At 35.5% G+C, this 27,963-nt stretch overlaps 1 protein-coding gene and 1 pseudogene across 1 annotated transcript; both read left to right on the forward strand.

Moving 5' to 3' along the window:
- The first annotated feature begins 1,906 nt into the window (after positions 1 to 1,906).
- PLSCR5 (phospholipid scramblase family member 5) lies at positions 1,907 to 19,142 on the forward strand. Its single transcript, XM_061193571.1, has 7 exons — positions 1,907 to 1,919; positions 6,818 to 6,981; positions 11,414 to 11,456; positions 12,387 to 12,607; positions 14,650 to 14,811; positions 16,423 to 16,584; positions 19,104 to 19,142. Exons 1-7 carry the CDS (start codon positions 1,907 to 1,909, stop codon positions 19,140 to 19,142), a joined length of 804 nt encoding a protein of 267 aa, XP_061049554.1.
- Positions 19,143 to 23,915: 4,773 nt separating this feature from the next.
- On the forward strand, positions 23,916 to 25,667 carry LOC133093644 (tigger transposable element-derived protein 1-like; annotated as a pseudogene).
- Positions 25,668 to 27,963: the final 2,296 nt, after the last annotated feature.

The following is a 27,963-nucleotide window of genomic DNA, read 5'->3' on the forward strand; positions in this document are numbered from 1 at the left end:
AGAGCACTGTGAAGGTGAATGGCAGCAGGAAAGCAGCAGGATGGGGGTTGAGGCCAACTTGTGGAGCAACGTCTCCTGACTGCGGGAGCACTCAGTGACAGGACACTTGAACCTCTGGGAGGTCCCTTAAGGAGGGTTTGCAAGCCTCTCCTTGAGAAAGGCTGGGAAACCGAAAGGAATGGAGGGAAGGGGAGACCTCAGGTTGATATCTGCTGGGCCTTTTTTAAAAAGAAAAAATGACGTTGGTGCTGTCTTTGGCAGGACAGAGGAAGAAAGTATAAAGGAAGAAATAGGCAGTACCTACACGTCATCAAGTTAGATGGCCTGGAAAGTCTTTGTTGCAGGTCAAATATTGAAAGATTCAGTGAGTCAAATGGCCATGTCCAAATGCATAGATGGTTGGCCTTATATAGGCCAAAACATATGTTTAATTCACTTAGGTTTTTATATTTTGTTTCAAAATTGGTGCTCTGTTGAAAGTCAAAATTAACTGGTCTGTTATGACCATAATTTAAAATACCACATTTTTTTAATTAATTTTTATTGGAGTAGGGTTGCTTTACCATGTTGTGTTAGCCTCCACTGCACAACAGAATGAATCAGCCAGACACATACAGATATCCCCTCCCTTTTGGACTTCCCTCCCATTTAGGTTACCACAGTGCATTAGGTAGAGTTCTCTGTGCTCTACAGTATAAAATACCATGTTTGATAGTGCTAATAACAACTTAGTTTCTTTGGATCAAAGTTTTTCCAAATGCCCGTGGCAAACATTAAGAAATTTAGGAAACATATAATTTAATTTTAAAATACTAATCATATTTATACACATTTTCTGCAAAATGATAACTCAAATAATGGCAGCTCATTTTAACCTCGAACATTTCAAAACAACAACAAAAAGAAACATCTCTTTGCCAAATAAGAAGAACCCAAACTTTTGGCTGTCTACAGCCTGTGAGCTGACTTCATAATTTTTCATCACTATCCATGCCTTCTCAGGCCACGTAGCTATTTTTAGAAGCTGACAGAGTTGCTGATAATGTAGTATATCCTACAAGTTCAACCTTTGCAAATCATGCCATCCAGGGCAACTGACTTGGTGAGCAAAATCTCCATGGTCATTTAGAAATATGAACTGTCTAGTCAAGTTTACAGTGCTTTTTTGTTTCCCCTCAGTGTGCAATGCAGTTAAATATTACCTGTATGTTTCATTTAACTTTATGAGGTTATTGAAGGTTTCTATTTTCAAATTCCTGATTAATCAAATTCAACTAAAAATAAAAATAAATATTCATTTATGTATGTAAATAGTAGGAAATAACCCTTTTCTTGTTTGTTATGGGGAGAGAGAGTGGGGAGAAATCCAGAGTAAACATAAAAATATTCCTGTTCAAACATTTTCAAAATTAAAAAAAAGTTATTTATAACTGTCAAAACTTACATGTGATAGAATGTTTTATCACAGACTCTGGTACAGGAGATTTCTAGAAATTAGAAAAGTAGAATATTTCTAATGTAGTAGTGAGGGCAAAAATATATATTCCAAGAAGTAATTTTTAAACACTAAGTGGAAATAAGGCCCATAAAAATGAGTGTTGTATGTTGTATATTTTCTTTCCTGGTTTTTATTATTTTGAAATTGGTCCTTCAGCCACCAAGTGGGATGATGGTTTCTGAAGAGTGTTTACTTTTGATGATAGCTTTGTCTCCCCCTGTTGTTCAAAATGATAAAATACAGCACTCTGGAAACAGCAAGGTTCTCCATTCCTCCAGTATTTGTAAGCTGACAAGAAGTAGAGATACCCTCTGAAGTTTTATGCCTGCTGTGTTTCTCTCTTTGCTGCAACAAGAGGAGCCTTTTCTTTTAACCTGCATGCCTTTGAAGAAGTGACTCAGCATATTCATGGCCTCTAAAGGTAAGAGTAAATATAGGCAGCTAAGAAATTTTTCCTTATATTATGACTGAAAATACACAGTTCTAAGGGTGTTACAATCGGTGAGATTGATACTTTAAAACCTGTCATTTAGTGCTTTTCAACGTTGGAATTTTTAACTTTGAACTCCAAGGAGCATGTTGCATTAAATTATTTTTAAAAACCCTCTATCTGATAGAATGTAAAAGTTAAGATGCAAACAGTGTTCTCGTTATCATAAATATAAACCTAGTGACTTGATGTGAAAAGCTGCAGACTAAAATTTAGAATGGGAATATCTAATGCCAAACACAAAGACAAGTTGATATTCCCAGTTTAAAGGGATTTGTAGAAAACTTTTCACACATAAGTTAAAAGTGTTAAAGTACAGTTCAATATTTTAAAATTTCCCATTTGTTGTTTAAAATATGTGATACAGCCATTTATTATAGAGAATTAAACATGTGTTTTCAGGAAATCCTAGTAAATTTAATGGACTAGAAGTAAACATTTCTGAACTATGAAGCAAAAATCTTTCAACATTTCTTTGATGGTAAATTATATCTAAAAAGCAAACAGAAACTAAGCAAGCGTATTAAAGACTTTGGGAGGGGGAACTGTTAAGTTTTCCTCAAATCCCTAAAGCTGTAAATATCATTAGTGTTGTCTCACTTAAAGAACTTCTCAGAAGACAAGGGATGTGCTTTTTTTAGGTAATGGGTTGCAATCTCACAGAAAATACTTGTGAAATGATATAAAAATGAAATTATAATGTGTTTTCATTCCATTATCAGAAGAAACCATTAAACTCTAGGCTATAATGAAAGTGAAGAATTATGATTAGTATAATTGGTGGAAACCTTTTAACCTAATTACAAATAGGATAATAGAGTCCACAATTTAAAATATCCTAAATTAAATTAATGATCCATTCAGAGAAATGTGTACGCTTATTTGCTTCCTTTATCAAAATAGACTTTGGATGCTATTTAATTTGGAACAAAAGAAGTAATCTTTTCACTTTTTGTCAACATGTAGCATACACCAGTCCCTGAGTATCACTGGGAAAGCTCAAACAAATTGTAAAATATAGACGTGAAACATCAAAATTATGAATTTTAATACATGTGTACTTCATTTTTATACTTGAAGACAGACAAACAAAATCTTGGCAAGGTCTTTCTGTCATTTAAGACTGACACTAAGACTTAGTCCAAAACACTTCATCACTTTATCAAGTCAGAGTTACAGCAACAACTGCAGCCGGTAAGGTAAAGAGTTGCAGAGTACGTGAAATATTTATAAGCTAGTTATACATTTTTAAAAGAGTAGATAGAAATTCAAAGCCAGATAGAAATTCAAAGGCGTTCCTTCTTCATTTGGTGGTCTGAGTCTCTGAAGAAACTTGTGACTAGAAAGCAATATTATGATCAAAATATGATTAATCTACCAAAAAAGCAGTGATGTTCAGTAATGATAGGGGCTCAAGACTAAACTCAGAGGTAAAACTTACGGTAGAAAACTAACACTCTTGCTGCATCCCACTCAAAATATTTAACAGATGAAGTGGGTAAAACATCTGTGAGAGACCCTATACTACTTAAAAGAAGTGAAAAATGAAGTTTCCTTTTGAATTAGAAATCTGGTTTTAGGGGGCAAGTGAGTTTATCATCATTATTTACCTAAAATATTTTTGTGGAGTTTTATTCAAATATATTTAAAGACATTATTTATAATGTCATGATGTTTTCTGGCCCATGAAACTGTATTGGCAATTAGCATTTTCCCAGGGAATACAGGCTAATTGGACATTTCACACATTTTGTAGGAAGTTCAATCAGCACCACTAAATCAAAGGACAGTCTGGATACTGGATGCCATTAGAACTGAGGAAATATTTGTGTGGTCTGGAGTCCCCTGGTTTAGTATAAATAAACACAATTTAAGAACAGGTTGGTCTCAGACTTTAAGTTTGAGAAAAACAGGAGTTTCCAGGATGATCTAAACTGAACGGAAGCTTCCGTTTAGGTCTTCAAAGGCTGTGCTGCTCCGATGTGAGCTGAAATCCCAGAAGAGCAAGCAAGTGATCTCAGAATGGTGATCCCAGCAGTCTTTGACTGAGCCTCTACTCCCCAGTAAAGACTTTGGACATGATCTGCTCTGGGCCCCAGTGCATTAACATCGCTTAATGCCATGAAATCTAAGGACCTAAAGACCTGGGTCAGAAATGTAGAGCCACTTGCCAGACACTCGAGAATCTACCATGTTTTGTCACAGCAAAATAGTTTACAAGATAAAATTGGAGTAATTTGCTAATCTTTTCAACAATAAAATTGGCAATAAGAGAGAATCTAATAGTCTCCTCTATCAGCTATTATTAGAAATTAATCCCTACACATTTTTTTTAATTGAAGGATAACATGTGTACAGTTAAGTGCGTAAAGGCACCAAACTTAAACTCCATGATTTTAAAAATCAGGATGCACTTGTGTAACCACCACCAAGATCAAGATACAGAACATTTCTGGCACCTCATAAAGTTCCCTTTCTGGTCAATAGCCATGCACCTCCACTCCCAAGATGAACCACTATTCTGAATTTTATCATTATGAACTAGTTTTCCCCAGATCACAGTTTTGTCTCTGCTTCTCTGAAAGTCAATGACCACAGTGCTTTTGGCACTAATGCCAAAGAAAGGATGTTTGTTGCCTTCTATTATTTTCTAGTTGTTATTGCAGTAGTGGCCATTTGCTCCTCTCCCAGATTTGACATGGTGTTACCTAGTCTTCCTCTCAGTTTACTCAGTTAGTAGCTCTCGAGAAGGGCTAAGAGCAAGAGGAATTCTAAAGTCTATATCCTTTGTGTCTGCCCCAAACCTGAGAGAAGTTCAGGATGGGGGCCTTTGGGGAAGCAAATTGTTATAATATTATCAGTGTGGAGCTCTCTTTTCATGGGGCCAAATGACAAGTTTGCTTCCATTCAGTCCTACCCCTAAAGCGTGTCCAAATTCTAAATGTCACAGATCAGTATAATCTTAGAAATCCATATTGGTCTCTTCCCACAACCTTATTGTTAAATGAATAAATGAATCATTTGGCAATTAATGTCCCTCATTAACACCAAACGTACACATGACTTTAATGAGCCAATTGTTACTAGAAACAGTTTATGTCAGTGTCCAAAGGACCACTCCTTAGGTGCCTGTGTTCCTTCACCAGGTTTTTTTGGTTTTTTTTAATCCCCTCAGATGCTCACCCAGGCTATGCTTGGGAAGCAATGAATGAAGAGGAATTTATAATCTCCAAAGGAAAATCAGTCCTTTCTTCAGATTTATTTTTTAGAGGTTTAAAAGATTCAGAAGAATACCTCCCCCCCTCACACACACATATTACATGGACCTGGGTGTCAGTGCTGAAGAGAGACCATTCTAATCTACTGTGAATTATGTAGCTGTCACTCCAATTTTAGTATATGTACAATGAGTGCTTATCCAAATCTTTGTGCATCTGTTATAAATTTCTTCCTCATATTAATCCAGAACCAGTTTCCTTGTCCTTCCCATTCATAGGTTTTTAAAATAATCTAAATTACTTTTCTTCATAATGGCCTATCTGATATTTGAAAACACCCATCATGAACCTTGCTTGCTCCATACCTACACTCAGTCTAAAACAGCAAAGTGTAAACGAAATGAATGCACATGTGAGAACTCTGAAAATTTGGCTTAATAAAGATGAGAAGTAAAAACACTGATAGTCTTTGAAAAAAATAATGGTATCTAATGAGGGAGATAGCCAAATGGCAGTCATGTGAGAAGAAAAGGGAAAAATAATAGTAGAAAGGGAATAAAGTATATTTTTAACAAAGAAGAAGAATTTTGCATGCACCACTTACAGGTCTTATGCATAATATTAGGCTCCAGACTAAAGCAGTATAAATAGCAAATTTCCGAATTTCAATCTAAGAGATAATTGAAACAGTAACAATTTTACCTGGCAATAATATAGAAAACAGGTGATTAAATCAAAGCCAAACATTTTAGAATTCTGTAATTCTTTTATCCTTTGTAATGTTGGGTGAGCTACAAAGAGATTCATACTGTCAAAATTTTTTTGGATGCTTTTATACCAAACACTGAGAAATCAAAGCTAAATTAAATATTACACTGCCCTTAAGAAGCTCATAAATTAGTTACAAATATTCCCATTAGTTCTCAAAGTATATATCAGCAGCATTAGTTTACCTGGGAACTAGTTAGAAATGCAAAATTCTCAAGCTCCACACCCACTCCAACCACAGAATTAGAAAGTCTGGAGTGTGGCCCAGCAATGGGTGTTTTAATAAGCCCCCCAGCTGGTTCTGGTGCAAGCTAAAGTATAAGGACCCTGAATTAAATCTAGCCATAGCAGTATGATTGATAAAAAGAGACAAAATATCCTTGGAAATTACGAGGCGCCTTCATAATATTTGAGGAAGGGAGAATATGCTTGAAAGTCATAATTATGATTTAAAACCTATGTCCAAGGTTATCCTTTTATGAGTGGAGAACATCTAGTTTCTTTTGCCATTGATTTTCTTTTTGTAGTGTATAATCTTTTAGCTCTTTGAATAGAAGCTTCACTTGCCTTCAAAAAATATACTTTCTAAAATCATTTATTTTGCCCAAATTATCCAACTCTTCTCACAACTACCTCTGGTAGTCTTCCACAGTCCTTTATCTCTGGCTTCGGGGTCAAGTGGTGCTGACAGTGAGTAGGAAAAATGAAGGAAAGGGCACTGTAGTGAGAGGCTACTGTGGGAGATACTCTACCCTCTGAATTAAGAGGAAGCAAATATTATAAGACAAACTAAATAAAATGGCCTACATTTAAATATGGACTTGGATGGTCATTCTCTTGCAGATGCACAGAACCAAAGAAGCAGAAGTCTGCCTGGTTTTCTTCCGGGAGCTTCAGACCCAGACCACGGCCTTCACATCTCACCTTCCAATCCAGGGAACCAAGTGTGGCAGCGGGGTCCCCCTCCACCAGGGAGTCTCCCTCCTGGTCTAGAGTATTTAAGCCAGGTGCTTTTATCTCCCTATTTCTACTAAGTGTTTGCCCTTAAAATGAATATAAACTTGATTTCTTGCCTTTCAATCAAGGCTGAAGAACGTCAACAAATAACTTACTGAAGTGAGAAAAGCATTATAAATCATGAAATTATAAAATCTGTCTTTTATTTATTTCTATTATTTGGGAAGAAACTTTTTTCTTTTATGGTCACTTCTAATTTCCTTATTTATTTGTCAGAGGAAGAAGACTAAACATTTTCGATTGAGCTGTTTAGCACATTTATCCTTTTACTGCTTATTGCTCAAGGTGTCAGCAAATTTAGCCTGAAGGAACTGTCTAATATGTCCAGTCACCTACAGCTATTTAATTAAGGACATTGAGTATCTGTCTTAATCAAGGCACATAAATGGTATAAAACCTAGTCCCTCTCACCCAAACATTCTGCAACCTCATTGGCAAAGACAAAAAATGATGACAAAAAATGCAAGGCTGGGTACTAGAGCCAGATAAGCACACAATTTTAATTTGCGCAGGTGTACAGAGAAGAGAAATGTTGCTAGAGGTCAAAGTACTCAGGAGAGACTTCTGCAATGAGCTGAGAGTTCAACATCTTCAAGTGAATCTCAAAAAGGTGGATGCAAATCCAAGAGAAAATCAGCCTATCAAGTTAGCATTGTCTTCTGATGCTCTTGCATCTCCAGGCCAATTTGCTTGAAAGATCATATTATCATTAGGTATAGCCACTGTTCTAGTCATTGGAGGGTAAGCAATGATTCAAGCCTTATAATAAATCAATCAAGAAATATTATCATCTGAATTCTATGGCACATAAATAGCAATTGATATTTATGTATATTATTGTTGCTTTTGTATTTATCCTACAAAAGATTAGAAATACACTTACACTAATATTGAGATGTCAGCACATCTGCTGCAATTTTCAGCTTGTTTGGCACTCTTTCAAACTATAAAGTCTATCTCCTTTATCAAAATCAAATCTCTGTGTTAATTCCCTTAAGGTGCAAGAGATTTCTGTTATGCCTGATAGGGTTTAAGCTGCACGCAGCATATGTTCCTGGGAAAATGTTTATAATTGCAGATGCCTTCTCCAGAAACCCACTGGCAGACAAATGTACTTTAGAGACTGGAGAGCTCAGGGAGTTATGTAAAAGAGCTGGAAAGGCTAACCTACCATCTTCCATCTGCAGGAAGGATCAGCTGTAATAGCTGACTAGAGTTGATTAACTGCTGCAAGCTGTTTGGGAATGTTGTCAGACAAGGTTTTGCCGAGTATAAAAGTGATATACCAGTGCCAGAGGGCTGAGGTTTGATGATCACATATGGTCATCGTATATTCTTCTTCCATCCATGAATGATGACACACCCGGAGCCAGATGCCTGACATGAATACACTTTTTTCATATTTGATAGAGATATGAACCCATTGGCTGCAGTTTTAAAATGAAGTCAATTTTCCAAACATATACCTTTGGTAATCTTTTTCAGAAAACAAAAATATGCCACAAATTGGTGGATATTTTACTTCAAAGGGAAAGAAAATTTATAATCTTTATACTAAAAGAACACTAATTTGCTTTAAAGTGGTGCATATAGAAAAGGATGAATGCACATTTTGAAAGTTTAATACTACTAGTTTGTAAGAAACATATATATAAAGAATTTTGTGAGTTAACTTTTATCTAAAACCACAAGATTAAATAAAACTATGAACATTTGAAAATAGTACATGTTTCAATAAACAAACAGGAAAATATTCAATAAAAATCCTTCTAAGTTAAAACACTCAAAGTAAAATTTTAAAAAATCATCTATTCTCCTTTAATCAAGACTATCCAATGACCACTACTGAAAATCATGTTTCCATTAATAATTTGAAAATAAATTCCCAAGCAGGGTGTGTGTGTGTGTGTATACATACATATGTACATGCACATACTTACATGTCTAGACATGTATATATATACATATATGTTGTTCGTGTAGGTTAAACTTAAGAATAAAACCAATACATTCTCTTTCCAGATGGATTAACATGTTCATAATAGTCAATAACATTTTATCCTATAAGCGTCAAAGGATAACTGTTATAATTTAGTCACCTATAGCTAAGAGTAGTGAGTCAAAGTCTACAAGGACACATGTAAAGATCCCATTTATTTTGCTACATGTATTAAATGGAATCAGTGATACCTGTAAACCTGATAAATTATACATAAGAATTGATTCTTAGTTACATATCCAAGGCTGTAATTAGGTTTCCATTCTATAGCTTTCATACTTCAGGAGTCCTTTACTTGCCCTGACACCCGAATACATGACACAATCTCTTTAGACTTTCCAACAATTCTTAGTTCATCAATTAATAGCAAAAGATGAAAAGGGCTCTTTTGGACCATGGTTTATAAGTGGCCTGGGGCGATTTAAAGGAAACTACAGGAACAACCAAAACCAAGACCCTCAAATCCAGGAGGTTTGCCCACAGCGGTAGATTAAGTCAAATGTGATTACAGAGGATGGGTGAGTATAAGAGTAAATAGGGAGGAAAGGTACTCAGAAGTCCCACAGCATCACTTAAGATCGTTTCTCCCAGTTCCTAAGATTAGTTTAGTGATGTGGTACAGCAGGGTAAAGAGCATGTCAAAATCAGCGGCATTACTGCCTGGGTTCAAATCCCAGTCTAACCACTTATTGATACATGCTCTGTGATCTTGAGCAAACTACTTTCTCTCTCTGGGATTGTTTCCTCACATGGAAAATGTAATGATATCTAGCTCTCTGATGTGTGTGAGGACTAAATCAGACACTATGTCAAAATATCTGGCACAGTGACTACCTCACGGTAGTCATTAAATAAACAACTGCTATTATTAGGTATTAGAGAGGTACAACTTCCCTTTTCAATTAATAGTCTCTAAATTTCAAGGCTGAAAACTTGATCCATGTCACAAATAGTCAAAGCTCCTAAACTCAAACTTAACTTCTGCCCCCATACTCCTTCTCTATCTCTAAATTACTCCTACATAGAACCACTGCTAAATAATCATGCATGTCCTTTTGAAGCTTACCCCTTCTCTTTCTTCAACCCTCCATTTTCCTCAAAAGAGAAGAGAACTAACAATACTACACAACAAAGACCGATTCAAATTTTTTTTTAAAAAACTTTGTCATAGTTGTTAAAATATGTTTTAGAATATCTTAAATCATAAATTTTGGAAAAAATATTTTTGTGAATCTTAAAAAGGAGGTCACATACACTTTTATCAATAATAAGACTTAAATAGAAGAAATGATATTAGTTTTTACCTCCACCTCAGGATATACAAGGAGAGTGAAGGAAATAAGGTAACGTCATATTTTCTGCGTTTGTGATGCCCAATCAATTCCAACTGTTAGTATTGATTACTTTCATTTAAAAGTTATCAGTGAGTTTATTAATGTGAAGGGAGAATAAAGTGAAGAAAATTTTAAGGCAAGATAGAAAATGAAGCATTCAAAAAAGTAATAATCAGCATTGCATTCAGTGTTCATGATTTTACCTTAGTGAATCTTCAAGTATTGAATATCAAAATGGAAACATACACAAATAAAATTCACTCTTAAGAACATACTTCAAATATTTCCTTTAAAAAGCAGTTTGTACTGTATTCTGTTTAATAAGTCACTTCTCAACTGTGGCTACTTTATCTCTGTAAATTAACTTCATTTCTAATTACATAGGCAAGTTTTAATGTGTCATGCATTTAGTGGCTTAACTCTTTTCTGCTTAAATTGGTACTTTGTTGGCATCAGCAGGATTTCTGGGTTTTTTTCCCCTAGTCCAAAGGAAGATGTGAATGAGAAAATTTTAAAGAATAGCTTTTTTCAGCTTTAACAAAGATGTTTCATCACTGTGAGGAATGAGTTACTGCATGACAGAGTGAAAGTAGAGTTATAGGGCTGCGAGGAGAGGCCATGCATGCAGGTCATTACTGTTTTGTTTCATTTTGGTTCATTTCTTTTAAAAAGAGAGAGAAAGAGAAAGAGAGAGAGAGAGTTTTAAAACCTTATAGGCATTCTTATTCAGATTGTTTAAAAATATTCTCAAAGGTATTGTTTCCAAGAGCTACACTTTTATCGGATTACCACAGAAAAAAACACAGAGTTAATCACAGTTGCTAATGTTATTCTGGGCAATTCTGCCCTTGAAATTTTCCTTGAAATTTTCAGGGTTCTTGTAATTTTTAAATTTTACTTGAATAAAAACCATGTTATCTTCTTTTTCATTATAAAATGTGAGCTGTTTTCAGCCATTTCCCTCACAGAGAACACGAAAATCACCTAATTTCATGTAGTCTAGTAAACAGGTTAATAGTAATAGCTGCAAAGGTTTTCAAAGACCTGTGATGTAATACTTTTTATTTCCTTTATGTCGTCTTTTAACAGTTAGACCTGATAATTATACACCAGCAGGTGGAGCTTCTTGGAAGTAAGTATATTATATTCTGTAATTATTAAAACTGTTGAAATGTTTTAAGTTTCAGAAGTTTCTTTACATCTAAATATTTTATAAATGATAAAGTTAAATGTTTAAGATAGATTAAAAAGAGCACTAGGCCTATTTTTTAAAATAAATATTGAAAGTAAAATTATTAGCTGATATAGATAAACATAAAAGCATAAAACTCCCCAAGTCTTTGATGATACTGTCATTGGGAATCTAATATTATTTTTAATCTTAAAGTAATAAAAACTATTTGTTCATTTCCATGGCTGCTAATAGTTTAAATTTTCTTAATGCTGTAATTTCAGACATGGAAATCAGGGTTGAGACTAAATAACAAAAAATCATCAAAACAAAATATGTTTTATCATAGTGTCAGTGATTCATCAAATAGGCAAATCATTTAACAATACACAAATTTACAATGATGACTAACTGAATTCAAATTAATCAAGTATTTTTGTCCTTAACTAAGATATGTCAAAATTATAATAGATAGCATGCAGCTGTAGATATAATACCAGATAGAGATTTTAGACAAAATCATTACTATCAGTGTGAGTTGTCCCAGTAAATTCCATAACAGTGATAGAATTCTTATCTGAGTATTTGATTCTTCTTTATAGCATTGCTTCCCTAGTTGAAAAGTGGTACTACATGTGTCCAAGTAGGTCATATATCTGCAATCAAAATTTAGTAATTGCACAGCTTTGTTCTCAGAGTTTACTTTGATTTCTATGGCTAAATCCTCAAAATTTCGAGCACGGAAGTAGATTTGTCTGAATAAGATACCATATACTTAATAACTGATCAGACACTCTGTTTTCTTTTAATAACACAACCATTTTTACTCATATAAAGTTTTGATAGTAAGCAATAAGCATGATTTTGATAATTTTTTTTTTGCTCCATTAGTGATACTTGGCACTGAGACCTCCAACAAATATGAGATTAAAAACAGCTTGGGACAAAGAATTTACTTTGCAGTGGAGGAAAGCATCTGCTTCAATCGTACTTTCTGTTCCACACTGAGATCTTGCACTCTGAAGATCACCGATAACTCAGGTCGAGAGGTGATTACAGTCAACAGGCCCTTGAGGTGTAACAGCTGCTGGTGCCCTTGCTACCTACAAGAGGTTAGTCTTTGGCTCTGGGTGTGCTTGTATTTTTCCATGTTTGGAAAGATCAGCCATTATTTCTTAAATAAATGGCATTCATCTGAAGATATGGGGCAATTAACCTTTCAATTTGTTGAATTAGAATGTTGCTCCTTTAGGATCAGAACAGCTTGAGGATTTGGTGATTCACTAAATTTCTTTTCCTTTCCAACCAAAAACCATAGTGGCTTCCGTGATGTTAATCGGTAAAGACAGCTCATGCATCATGTAAACGAGACACATCCTCCTGAATCTCTGTATTAGCCACGTAATTGTAATAGCTATAAGTTCCACCATTAAGCAAATCTACCCTTTTTCTTCTCTTATTGGTGCAAAGGTCAGGGAGTGCTGAGTGATACTAAACTCTTCTAAAGTATTCTCTTGGGTAGGTATTATTTTTAGTACAGAATCTCAGGTTCCATTCACCCATTTATGACAAACTTCAAGGTTTAGCAAAGACTATGTTATTGTTCTAGAGGGAATCATCTGATTGTTATATTTTTAATATATAATATATTTTCATCACTATTTAATAGATCTATAGTAATAACTTTCATTGACATGATGCAGCTAAGTTGATATGGAAAATATACTTACTTTGATGTTTTTGATATCATGACACCACTATAAGTTAGAAGGAATAGATTTTACTCTCTACGTTTTGCAATTGAGGAAACTAGGGCTTAGAGAGTGGAGGTGCCTTACCTATGATCACACATCTAGAAGATACAATAAATGGGACTTGATCCAGGTGTCTTTATTCAAGCCCAAGCTTCTCTATTGAGGACCTATGTATAAATAGTCTACTTAGCACAAAGGGAAATAAATAGTAACATGGAACTCTCCTTAATTAGAGAAGTTTCTCACAATATATATTGAAGCTAATTCTCCATTTATAGGCAATTACCTGGCTAAGTGATAGGATTGCTAAGGTACTCATATATGGAGCCCAAGAATTTTTATACTTCTACTGGGGATATTCAAGATCTAATATGCCCCAAGATGCTAAACTTAGTATAATCCAGAATGTATGCCCATTTGAAAATTTCTGATAATTGATGTTTTATTTCAAAGTAGCCCCATGTCATATGACTTAACCATAAGATGCATCCTAATACTGATTAATATGTTTTTTAATTTGGTTAAAATCACATCAGTTACTTTAAAAGTTGTCCTAGAACAAATCTATATAATTCTAAGAAGACTTGTTGAAACCACCTTTGTCCATCTGAAAACACTACAGATATGCACATAAGACTATGAACTTAACAAATAAGGAAAGACAAAAGGAGATCAGATGATGAGCGCTGGTTTGATTTAAAAGCAAACAATGTTCATCATTTTCACCCACTTCCAGCTTATTTTACAAAGTATTTGATTTGGCTACATAAATATGTTGAAATACAATATTATGGACAATAAAGAAATTAAGGGAATAAAGGATGATGGAGTAAAATACTAAAGTCAGCCCTGAAAATGCAAGTGCAAGTCTTTAACACTTTGGACAAAATGAAACAGAAATCAAATTGGTGTGTAACAACTGTAACTCTGCAAGAAGCATTTGTTTTTAACTGAGCACAGAGAAGCTAGAAGTTGGCAATCCAAAGAGAAAAAAGTTCATAATAATCAGTAAGTGAGACTTAAAAATAGATGTGTGTTGTGGCCACAACTGAGAGGGGATAAATATGAAATACCTCATAGGAAACATCTTCAATGCTTGACCAATTATTGTACTTGGAACAAAATGGCAAAGAAGCCAGTGTCCCAGGGTCAGAAAACAGCTTTGGGATAGGTTCTCCTTAGGGAAGGAAGATCAAAGACATGGACGTTTAGTGCATAATGCAGAACACATATCTATACAGTGAATTTCTTTGTTTCTATAAATTATAAAAAAAAAAAAAGTATAACATAGAAGCAGATATTTAGAATCTTTTATATACTGTTTAGAAGTAAGCTGACATTATCGTAAAATTAAAATACAATAACCTTAGGAAATCTTATTTTATTATCTCTTCTTACAGTTAGAAATCCAAGCCCCTCCTGGTACTATAGTTGGTTATGTTGCACAGAAGTGGGACCCCTTTCTGCCTAAATTCACAATCCAAAACGCAAACAAAGAAGATATTTTGAAAATTGTTGGTCCTTGTGCAACATGTGGCTGTTTTGGCGATGTGGATTTTGAGGTATGATTGAAAAAATGAAGGACCGTTTCACTTAGGTCCTGATTTTTTGCAACATAATTCAATTTTTAAAATGTTCAAATCATGAAATATCTCTGAAATAAATTTAGAAAATTATATATTTGTGAAATAATGTAACAAGTAATATTGTACATGCCAATAATAACTCATAATTCCAGAGATAGTAAGTTCAAGAATTTTTTTAAAACATACTACAAAAACTTGATTTATGTGGAATATAGCGCCTATGGTATAAAGCAAATATATTTAGTTCAGAATCACCAAAATTACATCTTCTTTCCTATATCCCTGGTGGTAACATATCCAGTTCTGATCTCAAGAGCACACTCCATTAAAATACTATTAATTTAAAAGCTATGTTCATAAGACTTGCTAACTTCATTTTGTAAAACAATCTATTCTCATATAAACATATTTGTGTAAATTGAATGTTAAAAAACAGTAATTACTTGCACATTCAGTGTGTAAGAATATGAACTATCTTAACAGATTTTCCTAGAGGATATAGTCTAATTTAAAGTATGTATTTCTTTTTCATTTATTCACTCCATTCATTCATGTATATCCCACATAGGACATTAAGGTTGCAGGATTTCAGGGAACACTATTCACCTAGAATACAATGTACATTTTGCAAAATGAGCTGTCATAACTCCAGCCCACGCCAAAAAGACTTGGTATAACTTTCCTAAGAGTAAAGGATAAAAATATGCCTTATGATTGAGGAGAACTTAAGAGTTTTATTATTCATGGTATAGACATGGCCTAAGTAACTTTCTCTATTTTCTATCCTCTACTCCCATACAGAAAGTGAAAGTTTACACTGAATTACTTTCAGTCTTTGAATGAGAAACAGGGCAAGCAAATGAATAGTGGATAAAGTTTAACTGTAGATTCCTTCTAGCTGAAAAGAACTATAGACTTTTGATGTCAAATTAGTCTGAATTTCCTGTGTGGTACATTAGCCCAGAGAATTTTTCAAATGAAAAATAGGACTTAGGGTTAGTTATAAAGGAATGACCTAGTAAATATCTGAGTATAATATAAAAATGAAATTGAGCAATGACTGATAATATTTAAACATAATTAGTAATTATAAAATCTTAGCAATAAAAATTAAAAGGTTATAAATCGTACTTAGAAATTATTTTTTTCTAAAAAATTTCTTCTAAAATATTTCACAAACATATTTTTTTCTTTTTCGATGAAGAATTCAGATTTAAAATCTGGACTTCAGGTAAAGGAATCATGGTTAGACCATACAATTAAGACTATGTACCTGCTGCCATCTTGTGGTAGCCTGGCCTCAATTACTTGAGGCTATTAAATTCTCAATCTGCATACAAAAACAAAAACAAAAAAAATAAATAAAGGAATTACAATGGATTAAAGAATGTCAGAAAAGCAAAATTCCTGAAGAGTAAACTAGAAAATCTACAAACCTATGCTTATATAAAGGAATGAGTACCATCGAATTGTCATTTAAAGATGATGAATAAAATAATTCCTATCTCTCATGAAGTAAGTATATGAAGAAATGTAAAACCATCTGTATCACCTTCAAATTTACAACTTCTTATTGTCTTTTCAAAGGTGAAGACCATTAACGAAAAGCTTACAATTGGGAAGATTTCAAAGTACTGGTCAGGATTCGTAAACGATGTCTTCACCAATGCTGACAACTTTGGAATTCACGTTCCTGCGGATCTAGATGTGACAGTCAAAGCAACCATGATTGGTGCTTGTTTTCTCTTTGTAAGTGCAGTCTTAAAGAGTAAAGGTGATTTATTTCTTTCCTTTTCCCTTGTTGATTATTATAGAGCCAATCCCATTTTACACAGCATTTACCCTAAAGAGTAAGTTTAAACATAGAAGGTTAGTTTGGGGCCAACATTCTTCAGAAGTCAGAATGTACGAGCCTGCATTTCTATTAGGCAGGCCTCCTCCAGTGGCCCTCATACTCCCTCTTCCTCGAGGATTAATACCCCGTCCACATCCTACTCAGCATTTCTCGAAACCTGAGTTATCCTTCTCTTTCAACTTTAATTTAGACTTTTGGCTATTTTCACTTTCACTGAAAAATATTTAAACTTAAATATCTTATTATTTATCCTGCATAAAGTTCAGGACTGCTTAATAGCTTACCAAGGAGTTAGGTGATATTCAGAACGTGAAAAGTACTGTTTTCTTGCCCTTCCAATATGTACATAGATACATGAGTAGACAGAGATGAGTTAAGATGTATCAGTTTCTATTATTACAAAGACATGACGTCTTTGTCCTTTCTTCTCAACTTCCACTTTCATTAAAAAACATTTTCTTCTAGATTGGTGATAGGAGAACAGAAGTCAAGTAATACCAGTGCCAAAGGTATTGGCCTTTGGGCTGGTTTTCCTGACTTTCCTTCTAATATCTCCCTCACTGCTTACCATCTTCAGTGCATTCACAAAAGCTCATGGAATTTTAAAATAAACCTACATTCTTCCTCTCATATTTTGTTATTCTTCAGGGTTTTAGGATCCTAATCTTATGGTGATATTAACGTGTGCTGCTGTGGGGAAAAATGTGGTCCTATTTACTTAGTCTCTTCTAGAGACACTTGGGAATTATATTAACTAAAAATAATTCCCTGGTGACATCACTGATGGATACTTAGAGTTTAATTAAAAATATATATTAGGGGACTTCCCTCGTGGCACAGTGGTTAAGAATCCGTCTGCCAATGCAGGGGACATGGGTTCGATCTCTGGTCTGGGAAGATCCCACATGCCGCGAAACAAGTAAGCCGGTGCACCACAGCTACTGAGCCTGCGCTCTAGAGCCCACAAGCCACAGCTACTGAGCCCCTGCGTGAGCCACAAACGTTGAAGCCCGGGAACCTAGAGCCCATGCTCCGCAACGAAGAGTAGACCCCGCTTACTGCAACTAGAGAAAAGCCCGTGCACAGCAATGAAGACCCAACGCAGCCAAAACAAAACCAAAAAAAACATATATATATTAGGATTTTTTTCTCCAGCAGCTTTAGAGAAACTATTTTAACTTATTCATTCCCTGTCATTGGTAGAGGTAGAATTAATACGTAGAGAGCTAGGTTTCTATACTTACTAAGTCATCACTTACCCTCAATTCCCATTTTCATCTACAGATCTAACCAAGTCCAGTCAATCTTGCCTGTCACCTAATACTTTTTCAATTTCCCACTCTCCTTACCTGTTTGGTAAGGCTTTTAATTTGACACTTCCTGCTCACCCTTTCTATTTTTTGACGATTTCTGCATTTCGACACCAAACATGCCAGCGATCATGTGCGTGCATGCACATAAAGGCGCGCGCACATGCACACATACACACACCCTTTTCTCAAAACCTTAATTTGGCTTTTCTGTTTAAGCCCCTTACTTAATATTTATATTAAAAATAGATTCTCTTTAATCTGCCCTACTGACCTATTTTATGTAACAAGCTGATGGCAAAAATGCACTGTCAACAATTCCCTATGCCTATAAACTGAAGAAGTACTGATCTAGATAACATCCGAATAATCTGAAAGGATAACTTTTTAACTCCAGTGTCTGAGGGAGAAGCACACTCACTGAGACTATCAGACAGCTCCTATCCATTGCTTTTCCTTTCCTTTTTACCATAATATCATAAAATATTTGCACTTTTTTGGACAATATAGCTTTTAAGATAATTTGTCACCAAGAATTGTCTTTATTGCTGTCTCCATTTTATTACCTTGTGGTGAGAGATCTTTAGAAAGCTGTTGGTGTGAGGATATTCCCCGATCCAAACAGCAAAATTCACAAGTGTAATTTTATTATTGGTCTCTTCTTGTTTGAGGCTACCACTACACAACACACAGCTCTGACCCCTCCCCACCAAAGTTCCCTCTGGTATACTTCCTCAGATGACTGCCGAGTTACTGACCACAAAGTCCATTATGATATGTCTACCTCTTGTTTAAAGGTCAGAGTCTATTACAACTTCCCACGCTGACCCAGACTGCCCTACAATCTAATTCTAAAAAGTCTTGATCACCCCAAATTTGACTGGTGATACCATGCTGATTCAGATAAGGTTTCCAAGTTACTTGTACTCTGCAAATTTATCTAAGTGTCATGAAGCGAAAAACTTTGATTTCTCTCCTACTGATAAATCACATGTTCCTGGAGCACCACTGGGAAACATAATTGCTTTATGTAATCAAAGCTTACATGTGAGACTCTTGTTGCCTTTTGTAAATTCACTCATATTCCATTTATTTATTTGTAGGATTTTATGTTCTTTGAACATTCGCTTGCTGGATTATAACAAGCAAGATGACAAAAACAATAAAATATGCAGAACAGATTTCAGTAAGTAAAAGACAAGTTTAAATGATCTCTTTCCCTTTGAAGAGGTCTATATTTGATGCTAATTCTTTTTCATTTTCTTCTAGAAATCCCCTGGGCTCTGAATTTCATTTCTGAATGGCTTGAGTATTGGCTTTTTTGGTAACAAAATGTTAATTATTATATTTATTAAAGCATAATGTAATGAAGCAATTATCTGGTTGTGAATGCATGATAGCTAAAGACAAGATGACTGGCCCTAGCAGAGTGTCGCTTGGAGAGATTACCATTCTTTCTTTTTATCCTTTTGAAGTTATTGCATGGTAAGCATGAAAGATGAGAGCTAAGGCTTGCAGCATCACTGATGAAAATTCAATGTTTAGAGAGCACTTTGAAGTTTTTCTGGTACTAGGGCTGGTTACTAATCAAAAGGACTGGATTTCTAAAGTATTTTTTCATAAATAGTCTTTTTTGCTTTGTTTATTAATCTTCTTATTGTAGTGAGACATTTTTACGTTATGTTGGAAAAGCTAAAAGTTGGGTAAATAATACATTTAAAGATGAGACGGAAGATAGATGAAATCAATTTGTTCTAGTGGCAAAAGGCACAGTTACATTCCGTAAAAAAGATAATAGTTACAAATCAAAGCATGTTTTAAATACATGCCCGTGCTAGGGATTTAAATAAGCATATTAATAGACTTTTAAGTTAGTATCAATAAAGCAGTGGTATAGAGCAGGAATTTTATCTATTTGCAGTAAAAGTTCAGTCAAAAAAAGGATCTGAGGCTCTGAAAAATAGACAAATCCAGGCCTTAAAAACAAGCAAACAAAAACAAACAAACAAACAAAGCCTTAATACGTGAGGCAAATACAGATGTCAGGAAACACAGCCAATTCAAACAATTAACGCCTTCCATTTTAATGTTTTCATGGTCCTCCAGATTACTATGTCTAGTTGTCCACACATTTCCAAAGTCCATTCAAAAGGAAAATCTTTTTTTATGAATGGCAATAGTCCTCTCCCCTTTTCAAAATGAGGAAACAAATTTGTTTTAAGCAAAGCACCATGTAGGCTCTACTTTAGAATTACACAAATACTACCCAAATTTCTATCCACATATAAAGATGTTTAGAGAAACTCTAGAAATATTCCACTAAATTCCACTTAGTAAAGGGAATGTGTTCCAAGCATCTGTTACTAAGTTAGTTGTTTGGAATTAGGAATCTATCATCTAGAAATAACACTGTATGTGGTAGTTAAGTTCCCTCAATAGTCCACAAATATCAATTTAGTTCCAGGTTCTGGGTTAAGGGCTTTAGGTTGTGTAAGATGAAAGAGAAAAGAGTCTCTCCTCCATTTTCTGGTTCAGTTTCCTTTAGCAGGAAACTTCTAAGTGTAAACTTTTCTGAGAGCCCCCTGAGGCCTGCAGGAACTGTATATTGCCTCAAGCAACCATCAGTGACCTACTGGTGGGCAGAAGAATTTAAGCACTAATCACCAAAAAATAACCATGCTTCAAATCACACACAACCTTTCCCCGAGTCGTCCCATCTACTTCTTCAGCAGAACTGGTGTCACCTTCATGATGGGAGCAGTGCAGTCATGGAAGGGAACAGAAGTCCTGTGTGCTATGGTAGACGTCACCCTGAGTCTAGCTCCGCTGTGTGCTTACCATGCATCCATGAACCTGACGTGTAGTCTTTCTGAACCTCCACGGGTTTCCCTTTTGTTACCTTGCAGAGCTGTGGTGATGGTTTAGGGGAGTGCAGAGTTTCCTCCAATTCTCCTTATCTATTTTAACCAATATGTGTGTGATTTATGGTCATTTACAACCCGCTAAAGGAAATGGCCGTTTTTAAGCTGATGCTTATTAACCAATAAAATGGAGAAGATAGCTAAGGTTTTCTGAGGGCTTACTACATGCCAGACACTATGCTTGCTGTGACTTTCTGGTGGGGTAACAAAACGAAGTAAAACAAAGAAAAATCAGGCAGTATGTGGAAGGCTGCCTGGCAACCTCTCTTTCCCCACGCTACCCTGCCCTCCGCGTCCCAAATATTCTCCCTAAAGATGATCCTGCTTTCATAGCTTTTTCTTGTCCTTTACTTTGATTTCCAAAATGAAAGATTTTTGTAACTGATGTTACAACAGCAGCACAGCAGTGGTTGAGACTTTCACAGTGAGGCAAGAATTGGAGAAGAAAACACCGTTTGTAAATACTGCCTTTTAATATGACAGTGTTTTGGATTTTTAAAATATTTAAATGAACCCTAAAACTAGTGAAAAGAGCTACTTAATACCTACATCTAATGGAGACTCCCCAAGAATCAAAATCCTTCTTAGAATATAACACTCATTTTAAAGTTGGCCATATTAAATGAAAACCTGCTACAGTATTTGCTCCCTCCAACAAATTAGGACCCGTCCTTTCTCTCCTTCTTTGTTAAAGGTGAAATTGATCTTTGAATGTCTTCTATGCATCACTTTTGTCTTTACCACCAAACATGAGCCCACAAAAGACTAGGGAGACTCTTGCTTTTCAGTGAAAATTTTAATGAAAAGAAAGCAGATCTAGAATGACATTGTTCCTCACTGCCTTTCCTTGGCCCACTATGCTCTCAGAACACAGGTTCCAACCCTGTTTACTCTGAAATATGTTGGGAAAGTCTTGACCAGATTCAAATTCTTCCTTTTCATTCATTCTTTCATCAATTTAATAAATACTTCTTGACTCCCTCCTATATGCCAAAAATAGAGTACCCCCGCCCCATGAAGCTTACAGTTTAGTTAAAGAGATGGCTATTAATCCAATAATGACACAAACAGAACTTAGATTTTCAACATGAGAAGTGTTTACAGGAGATAGACAAGGTTCTCAGTAAGGTAGGGGTATGTGACTTGGTCAGGGAGTGAGGGAATGATGGTGGATTTAATATGTGTAGAATAAGTCAGAGCAGGAGGAAGAATGTTTTAGGCTGGGGTACTAACATTTGCAAAGCTTTCTGATGGAGGAAAAGGAGGACATGATAATCTCAAGTGACTTAAAGAAAGCCAGTGACAGAAGTTCAGACAATGAGGAGGAATGTGGCACAAGATGAGAATGAATGGAGTCTGGAGGCCATGTTGAAGATTTTAAACTCTGTTCTATTAGCAAAGCATCTGATAAAAGTTTATAAGGAGAGAGTTGACTGATGAAAGATTAGGTTGGTGAGAGGCCTGGAGAAGGTGCTCATGGACCAATTAGTGTTACTAAAGTAGTTTAGATGACAGCTAATGGTAGCTTGGATTAACGTGATGCTCATGTAAAGGGAGAAAAGTCAGCAGATTCAAGATATATTTGGGAGGTAAGATCACCCTTACTTGATGCTGGGTTGAAAATGGACATTCAAGGGAGAAAGGGGATTTCTGGCCTATAACATTTAGTGACAGAGAGAACATTAGAAGAGGATCTGGTTTGGTGGTAAAGAAAGAGTGTGGGTTCAGTTTTAAACACATTAAACCAGTAATGCCTCTAAGTCTTCCAAAAGGAGATGTCAAATAGGCAGGTGGGCATCTTTTCATCTAGTGTATTTCTGGAGAAAGAGATGAGTTTATGACAACTATATGGACCCACAGAGATCTGAGTAATCTCTGGTTTACTTCAAAGATATCCCTAACAAATATTTTGAAACCTGCATGGACAATGAATTCATTCATTCATCTAAATAATACTTTATGGAATTACTTCTGTGTACTAGGCACTGTATTAGCAGTGGGGATATTACGCTAAGTGGCCATTATTCCTACTCTAAAGATGCATTCAACAAATACTTGTAAAGTTCATATTATATGCTAGGCACCTATGTCATCAATAAGTTGCAGCAGTGAACAAAGCAACAAAGTAGCTGCCCTCTTGGAGCTTACATTCTAATGCAGATAGATAATAAACCAACAGGTAACAAAAATATCATGTAATTATAGGTGATCATAAATACTGATAAAGAGTCTATCACTCAATATCTAAAATAATAAACTGAATGTATTTCTTGCTAAGGCAAGGAGGGCTGAGCTTATAAGACACAGTTTATAAGCAGAGAACTTACAACGGGTTTTGGAAAAGTGTGGAGTTTAGAATCTGGAGTATTGGCTTTAGCTATGGAAACAGGTTTACCAGAGTAAGACTATTGCTGACTGGCTGACTCTCAGACATCTGTTCACTGGATGGAAGCTGTTGCTGATTATCTGATTTTCAGTCTGATTTTCAGGAGTTGATTGCAGGGGATGTTGCTGATTTCCTTTCAGAAGTGTGTGCACTTTTGTAATCAATCAGACTGATTAAACAAGGCATACCTCATTTAATACAGGCATACCTCATTTTATTTCACTTCACTTTATTGTACATTTTACAAATCGAAAGTTTGTGGCAACCCTATGTTGCGCAAGTCTATTGGTGTCATTTTTCCAACAGCATTTGCTCAATTCATGCCCCTGTGTCATAATTTGGTAATTCTCATAATATTCCCAACTTTTTCATTGTTATTATATTTATTGTAGTGCTCTGGGACTAGTGATCTTTGATGTTACTATTGTTAATTGTTTTGGGGCACCATGAACAGGGTCCATATAAGATGATAAATTTAATCGATAAATGTTGTTTGTGTTCTGATTGATCCACTGACAGGCTGTTCTCCCATCTCTCTCCCTCTCCTCGGGCTTCCCTTTTCCCTGAGACATAATAATATTGAAATTAAGCCAATTAATAACCCTATAATGGCCTCTAAGTGTTCAAGTGAAAGGAAGAGTTGCAGATCTCTCACTTCAAATCAAAAGCTAGAAATGGTCAAGCTTAGCAAGGAAGGCATGTGGAAGGTCGAGGTAGGTTGAAAGCTAGGCGCTTACACCAGTTAGTGAAGTTGTGAATGCAAAGGAAAAGTTCTTCAAGGAAATTAAAAGTGCTACTCCAGTGAACACATGAATGAGAAGAAAGCAAAACAGCCTTATTGCTGATATGGAGAAAGTTTTAGTGGTCTGGATAGAGGATCAAACCACCCAAAACATTCCCTTAGGCCAAAGCCTAATCCAGAGCAAGGCCTTAACTCTTTTTAATTTTATGAATGCTGAGAGAGGTGAAGGAGATGCAGAAGAAAAGTCTGAAGTTAGCAGAGGTTGGTTCATGAAGTTTAAAGGAAGAAACTGTCTCCGAAACAGAGAAGTACAAGGTGAAGTAGCAAGTGCTGATGTAGAAGCTGCAGCAAGTTATGCAGAAGACCTAGCTAAGATCATTAATGAAGGTGTCTACACTAAACAACGGATTTTCAATGTAGGCAAAACAACCCTATACTGGAAGAAGATGTCATCTAGAACTTTCACAGCTAGAGAGGAGGAGTCGATGCCTGGCTCAAAACTCCAAAAGACGGGCTGACTCTCTTGTTAGGGGCTAAGGCGGCTGGTGACTTTAAGTTGAAGCCAGTGCTCAGTTACCATTCTGAAAATTCTACGGCCTTTAAGACTTATGCTAAATCGACTCACCCTGTGCTCTATGAATGGAACAACAAAGCCTGGATGACAGCACATCTCTTTACAACATGGTTTACTGAATATTTTAAGCCCAGTGTTGAGACCTACTGCTCAGAAAAAAAGATGACTCTTCATTGACAATGCACCTGGTCACCCAAGAGCTCTGATGGAAATGAACAATGAGATAAATGTTGTTTTCAGGTCTGCTAACACAACATCCATTCTGCAGCCCATGGATCAGAAGGCATTTCAATTTTCAAGTCTTATTCTTTAAGAAATACATTTCATAAGGCTGTAGCTACCACAGATAGTGTATTCCTCTGATGAATCTGCGCAAAGTACATTGAAAATCTTCCAGAGAGGATTCACCATGCTAAAAGTCATTAAGAACATTCATGATTCATGGGAAGAGGTCAAAATATCAACATTAACAGGAATTTAGAAGAAGTTGATTCCCAGCCTCATGGATGACTTTGAGGGGTTCAAGACTTCAGTGGAGTAATTAACTGCAGATGTGGTGGAAACATCACGAGAACTAGAAATAGAAGTGGAGCCTGAAGATGTGATTGCATTGATCCAATCTCATAATCAAACTTTAAGGGATAAGGAGCATAAGGATGTTTCTTATGGATGAGCAAAGAGAGTGGTTTCTTGAGATGAAATCTACTCCTGGTGAAGATGCTGTGGAGATTGTTGAAATAACAACAAGGGATTTAGAATATTACATCAATTTAGTTGATAAAGGAGCAGCAGAGTTTGAGAAGACTGACTCCAATTTTGAAAGCATTTCTACTGTGGGTAAAATGCTATCAGATAGCATGGCATGCTACAGAGAAATCGTTTGTAAAAGGAAAAGCCAATTGATGTGGCGAACTTCATTGTCTTATTTTTAAGAAATTGTCATAGCCATCCCAGCCTTTAGGAACCACCACTCTGAACAGTTGGCAACCCTAGACACTGAGGCAACACCCTCTACCAGCAAAAAGATTACAACTCGCTGAAGGCTCAGATGATGGTTAGCAATTTTTAGCAATAATGCATTTTAAAATCAAGGTATATACATTGTTTTATTGGACATAATGTTGTTGCACACTTATTAGACTACAATATAGTATAAACGTATGTTTTATATGCACTGGGAAACCAAAATATTTGTGTGACTCACTTTACTGCAACTTTGCTGTATTGCAGTGGTTGGGAACTGAACCCACCATATCTCCAAGGTATTCCTGCCCAGGTTTTGATTATTATTCTTTGCTATAATGAACAATCGGTTATTTCCCAGGAGGGTGAAAACTTTATATTCCCAAAAACCGTGAAGAAAATAATTCAAGATAAAAAAAATAGAGAGAAATGAAGCTGCTGTTACATTTGAACAGCAAAAGGAAATAAGGCAGCAATTCATAAGAATATTTGGGAAAAGAGAGTTCCAGGCAGATGGAAAAGCAAGTGCAAAGGCTCTGAGTCAAGAGGCTGCTGGACAAGTTTGAGAAATGCTGGAAGCCAGGGCAGTTGGAGTATATTAAAACAAAGGAAGAGAGGTTTGAGTTGCAGTAGGAAAAGTGGCCAGGGGCTGGATCATATGGAGTCTTGCTAAGCAAGGTATGGAAGGGTAATTGATAAACCCTGGAATTTGATTGTATGTGGGATGTAAGGAATATTAAGAACTCAAGGATAAAGCCCCAGTTTCTATTGTGGTCTGGCCATGCCACTCACCCAAACAGGTGCAATTTAGTTTTACAGGTGCTATGATAAAAGAATATACATGAAGGAACAAAAAGAGAAAGAATTAAATATATTTAGGGTGGGAAGTCAGAACCCCTAGAGAGTAGATAACAATACCTGAGATGAGTGTGTGTCCTCAGGCCAGGTGGGGTCAAAGCCAGGAAGTGTATGGCTGGGAGAACATTCCAAGCCAAGAGCACAGCACTAAGGCACAGAAGTGAGAAACGTCATTCTCAGCACCAAGAATGAAAAGCACCCAGGAGTTCAGGATGCACCTAGTAAGTTCATAGTTTTCTTGAACAACGAGGCCATACTTTCCCACTCAGCTCTCCTCCAAATTGTAGCACTAGATCATGATTCGAAGAATAGCTTCTTCTCCTGGATGTATGTTCTACGTCTATACTTGACCAAAGCATCCTCTAAGGGCTGTGAAAAATTATCTAGACACTAGATTGAACTCAGAAGCTGAGTCTGAGTGAACAAACAGGTACAAGGAAAAACAAAACAAATCAACAAAAACCTTGAATATCCATCCCTATGCAGAATATTCTGGAGGAAAAAAACTAAAACTCACCAGATAAATCACCTATATTTTGCTACAAGAGAGGTTTTGATAGATGATCTGAAGAATCAAAGTATAGCCCAGACAGCATATATAGCAGTTCACTGAAATTCTGATTTCTTGGAACCTTAATTAGAGGTTTATATACATTTAGTTTAGATTTGTTGGTTTTCTTTTAATCAGAATAAGAATAAACCTAGGAAATAACATAAAATTTTAATACTTCACAATTTACTAATATTTTTCAGTTCTGTCATAATCTTTAATTGTTAAAATTAGAGGGAAGAATTTCTTGTTTATAATAATTTGAGTTCTCAAGTGCAGCAATTTCCCTTACTATAAACTGTGATTTTGTCCTTTATCCTAACATTTTGTTTTAGAATCTGCAGATTATCTTAAAAAGAAAAAGCCTTTTTTAATAAAAATTCTCTAAATGCAAATGGATTTTGTCTATTTCTTATACTATGACATTTTTTGCCGCAAAAACAAGTGAGCATTGTCCTTAGTGACAAGTATGATAGTTCATCCAACGGCCCAGGTGTTAAATTTAGACATCACAGATTTAAATAATTTAAATTAAATAATTTAAGGAATCTATGATTTATTTTTAAGAGAAAAAACACAGTAATTAAAATCTTGTTAAAGAAAAGGAGGGCGCAAGAGGGAGGAGATATGGGGATATTTGTATATGTATAGCTGATTCACTTTGTTATACAGCGGAAACTAACACACCATTTTAAAGCAATTATACTCCAATAAAGATGTTTAAAAAAAAAAGAAAAGGAGAAAAACCACATTAGATCTTGCTGACTGAACCAGTATTTTATGACTATCTGCTGAATATTATCAAAATAATTGAAAATGCATTTTCTGGGCATTTTCTATTTAATTATAAATATCTGGTTTTTAAAGATCTGTTACAATAGAAATATAAGAGATTTCACATATGAAAATATGGCATTTTGTCTGAAAGCAAACATGACGAAACAATTTGTTTTATGAATATATAAAAGC

This window comes from Eubalaena glacialis, chromosome 6 (genome assembly GCF_028564815.1).
Source record: "Eubalaena glacialis isolate mEubGla1 chromosome 6, mEubGla1.1.hap2.+ XY, whole genome shotgun sequence".
Lineage (NCBI taxonomy): Eukaryota > Metazoa > Chordata > Mammalia > Artiodactyla > Balaenidae > Eubalaena > Eubalaena glacialis.

Bases quoted from the DNA above. Each gene is read 5' to 3' on its own strand.
- PLSCR5 (XM_061193571.1), top strand. The intron at 6,982-11,413 runs GTGCTTTTATCT...GTCTTTTAACAG, and splicing joins GTCTAGAGTATTTAAGCCAG to TTAGACCTGATAATTATACA. The intron at 12,608-14,649 runs GTTAGTCTTTGG...CTCTTCTTACAG, and splicing joins GCCCTTGCTACCTACAAGAG to TTAGAAATCCAAGCCCCTCC.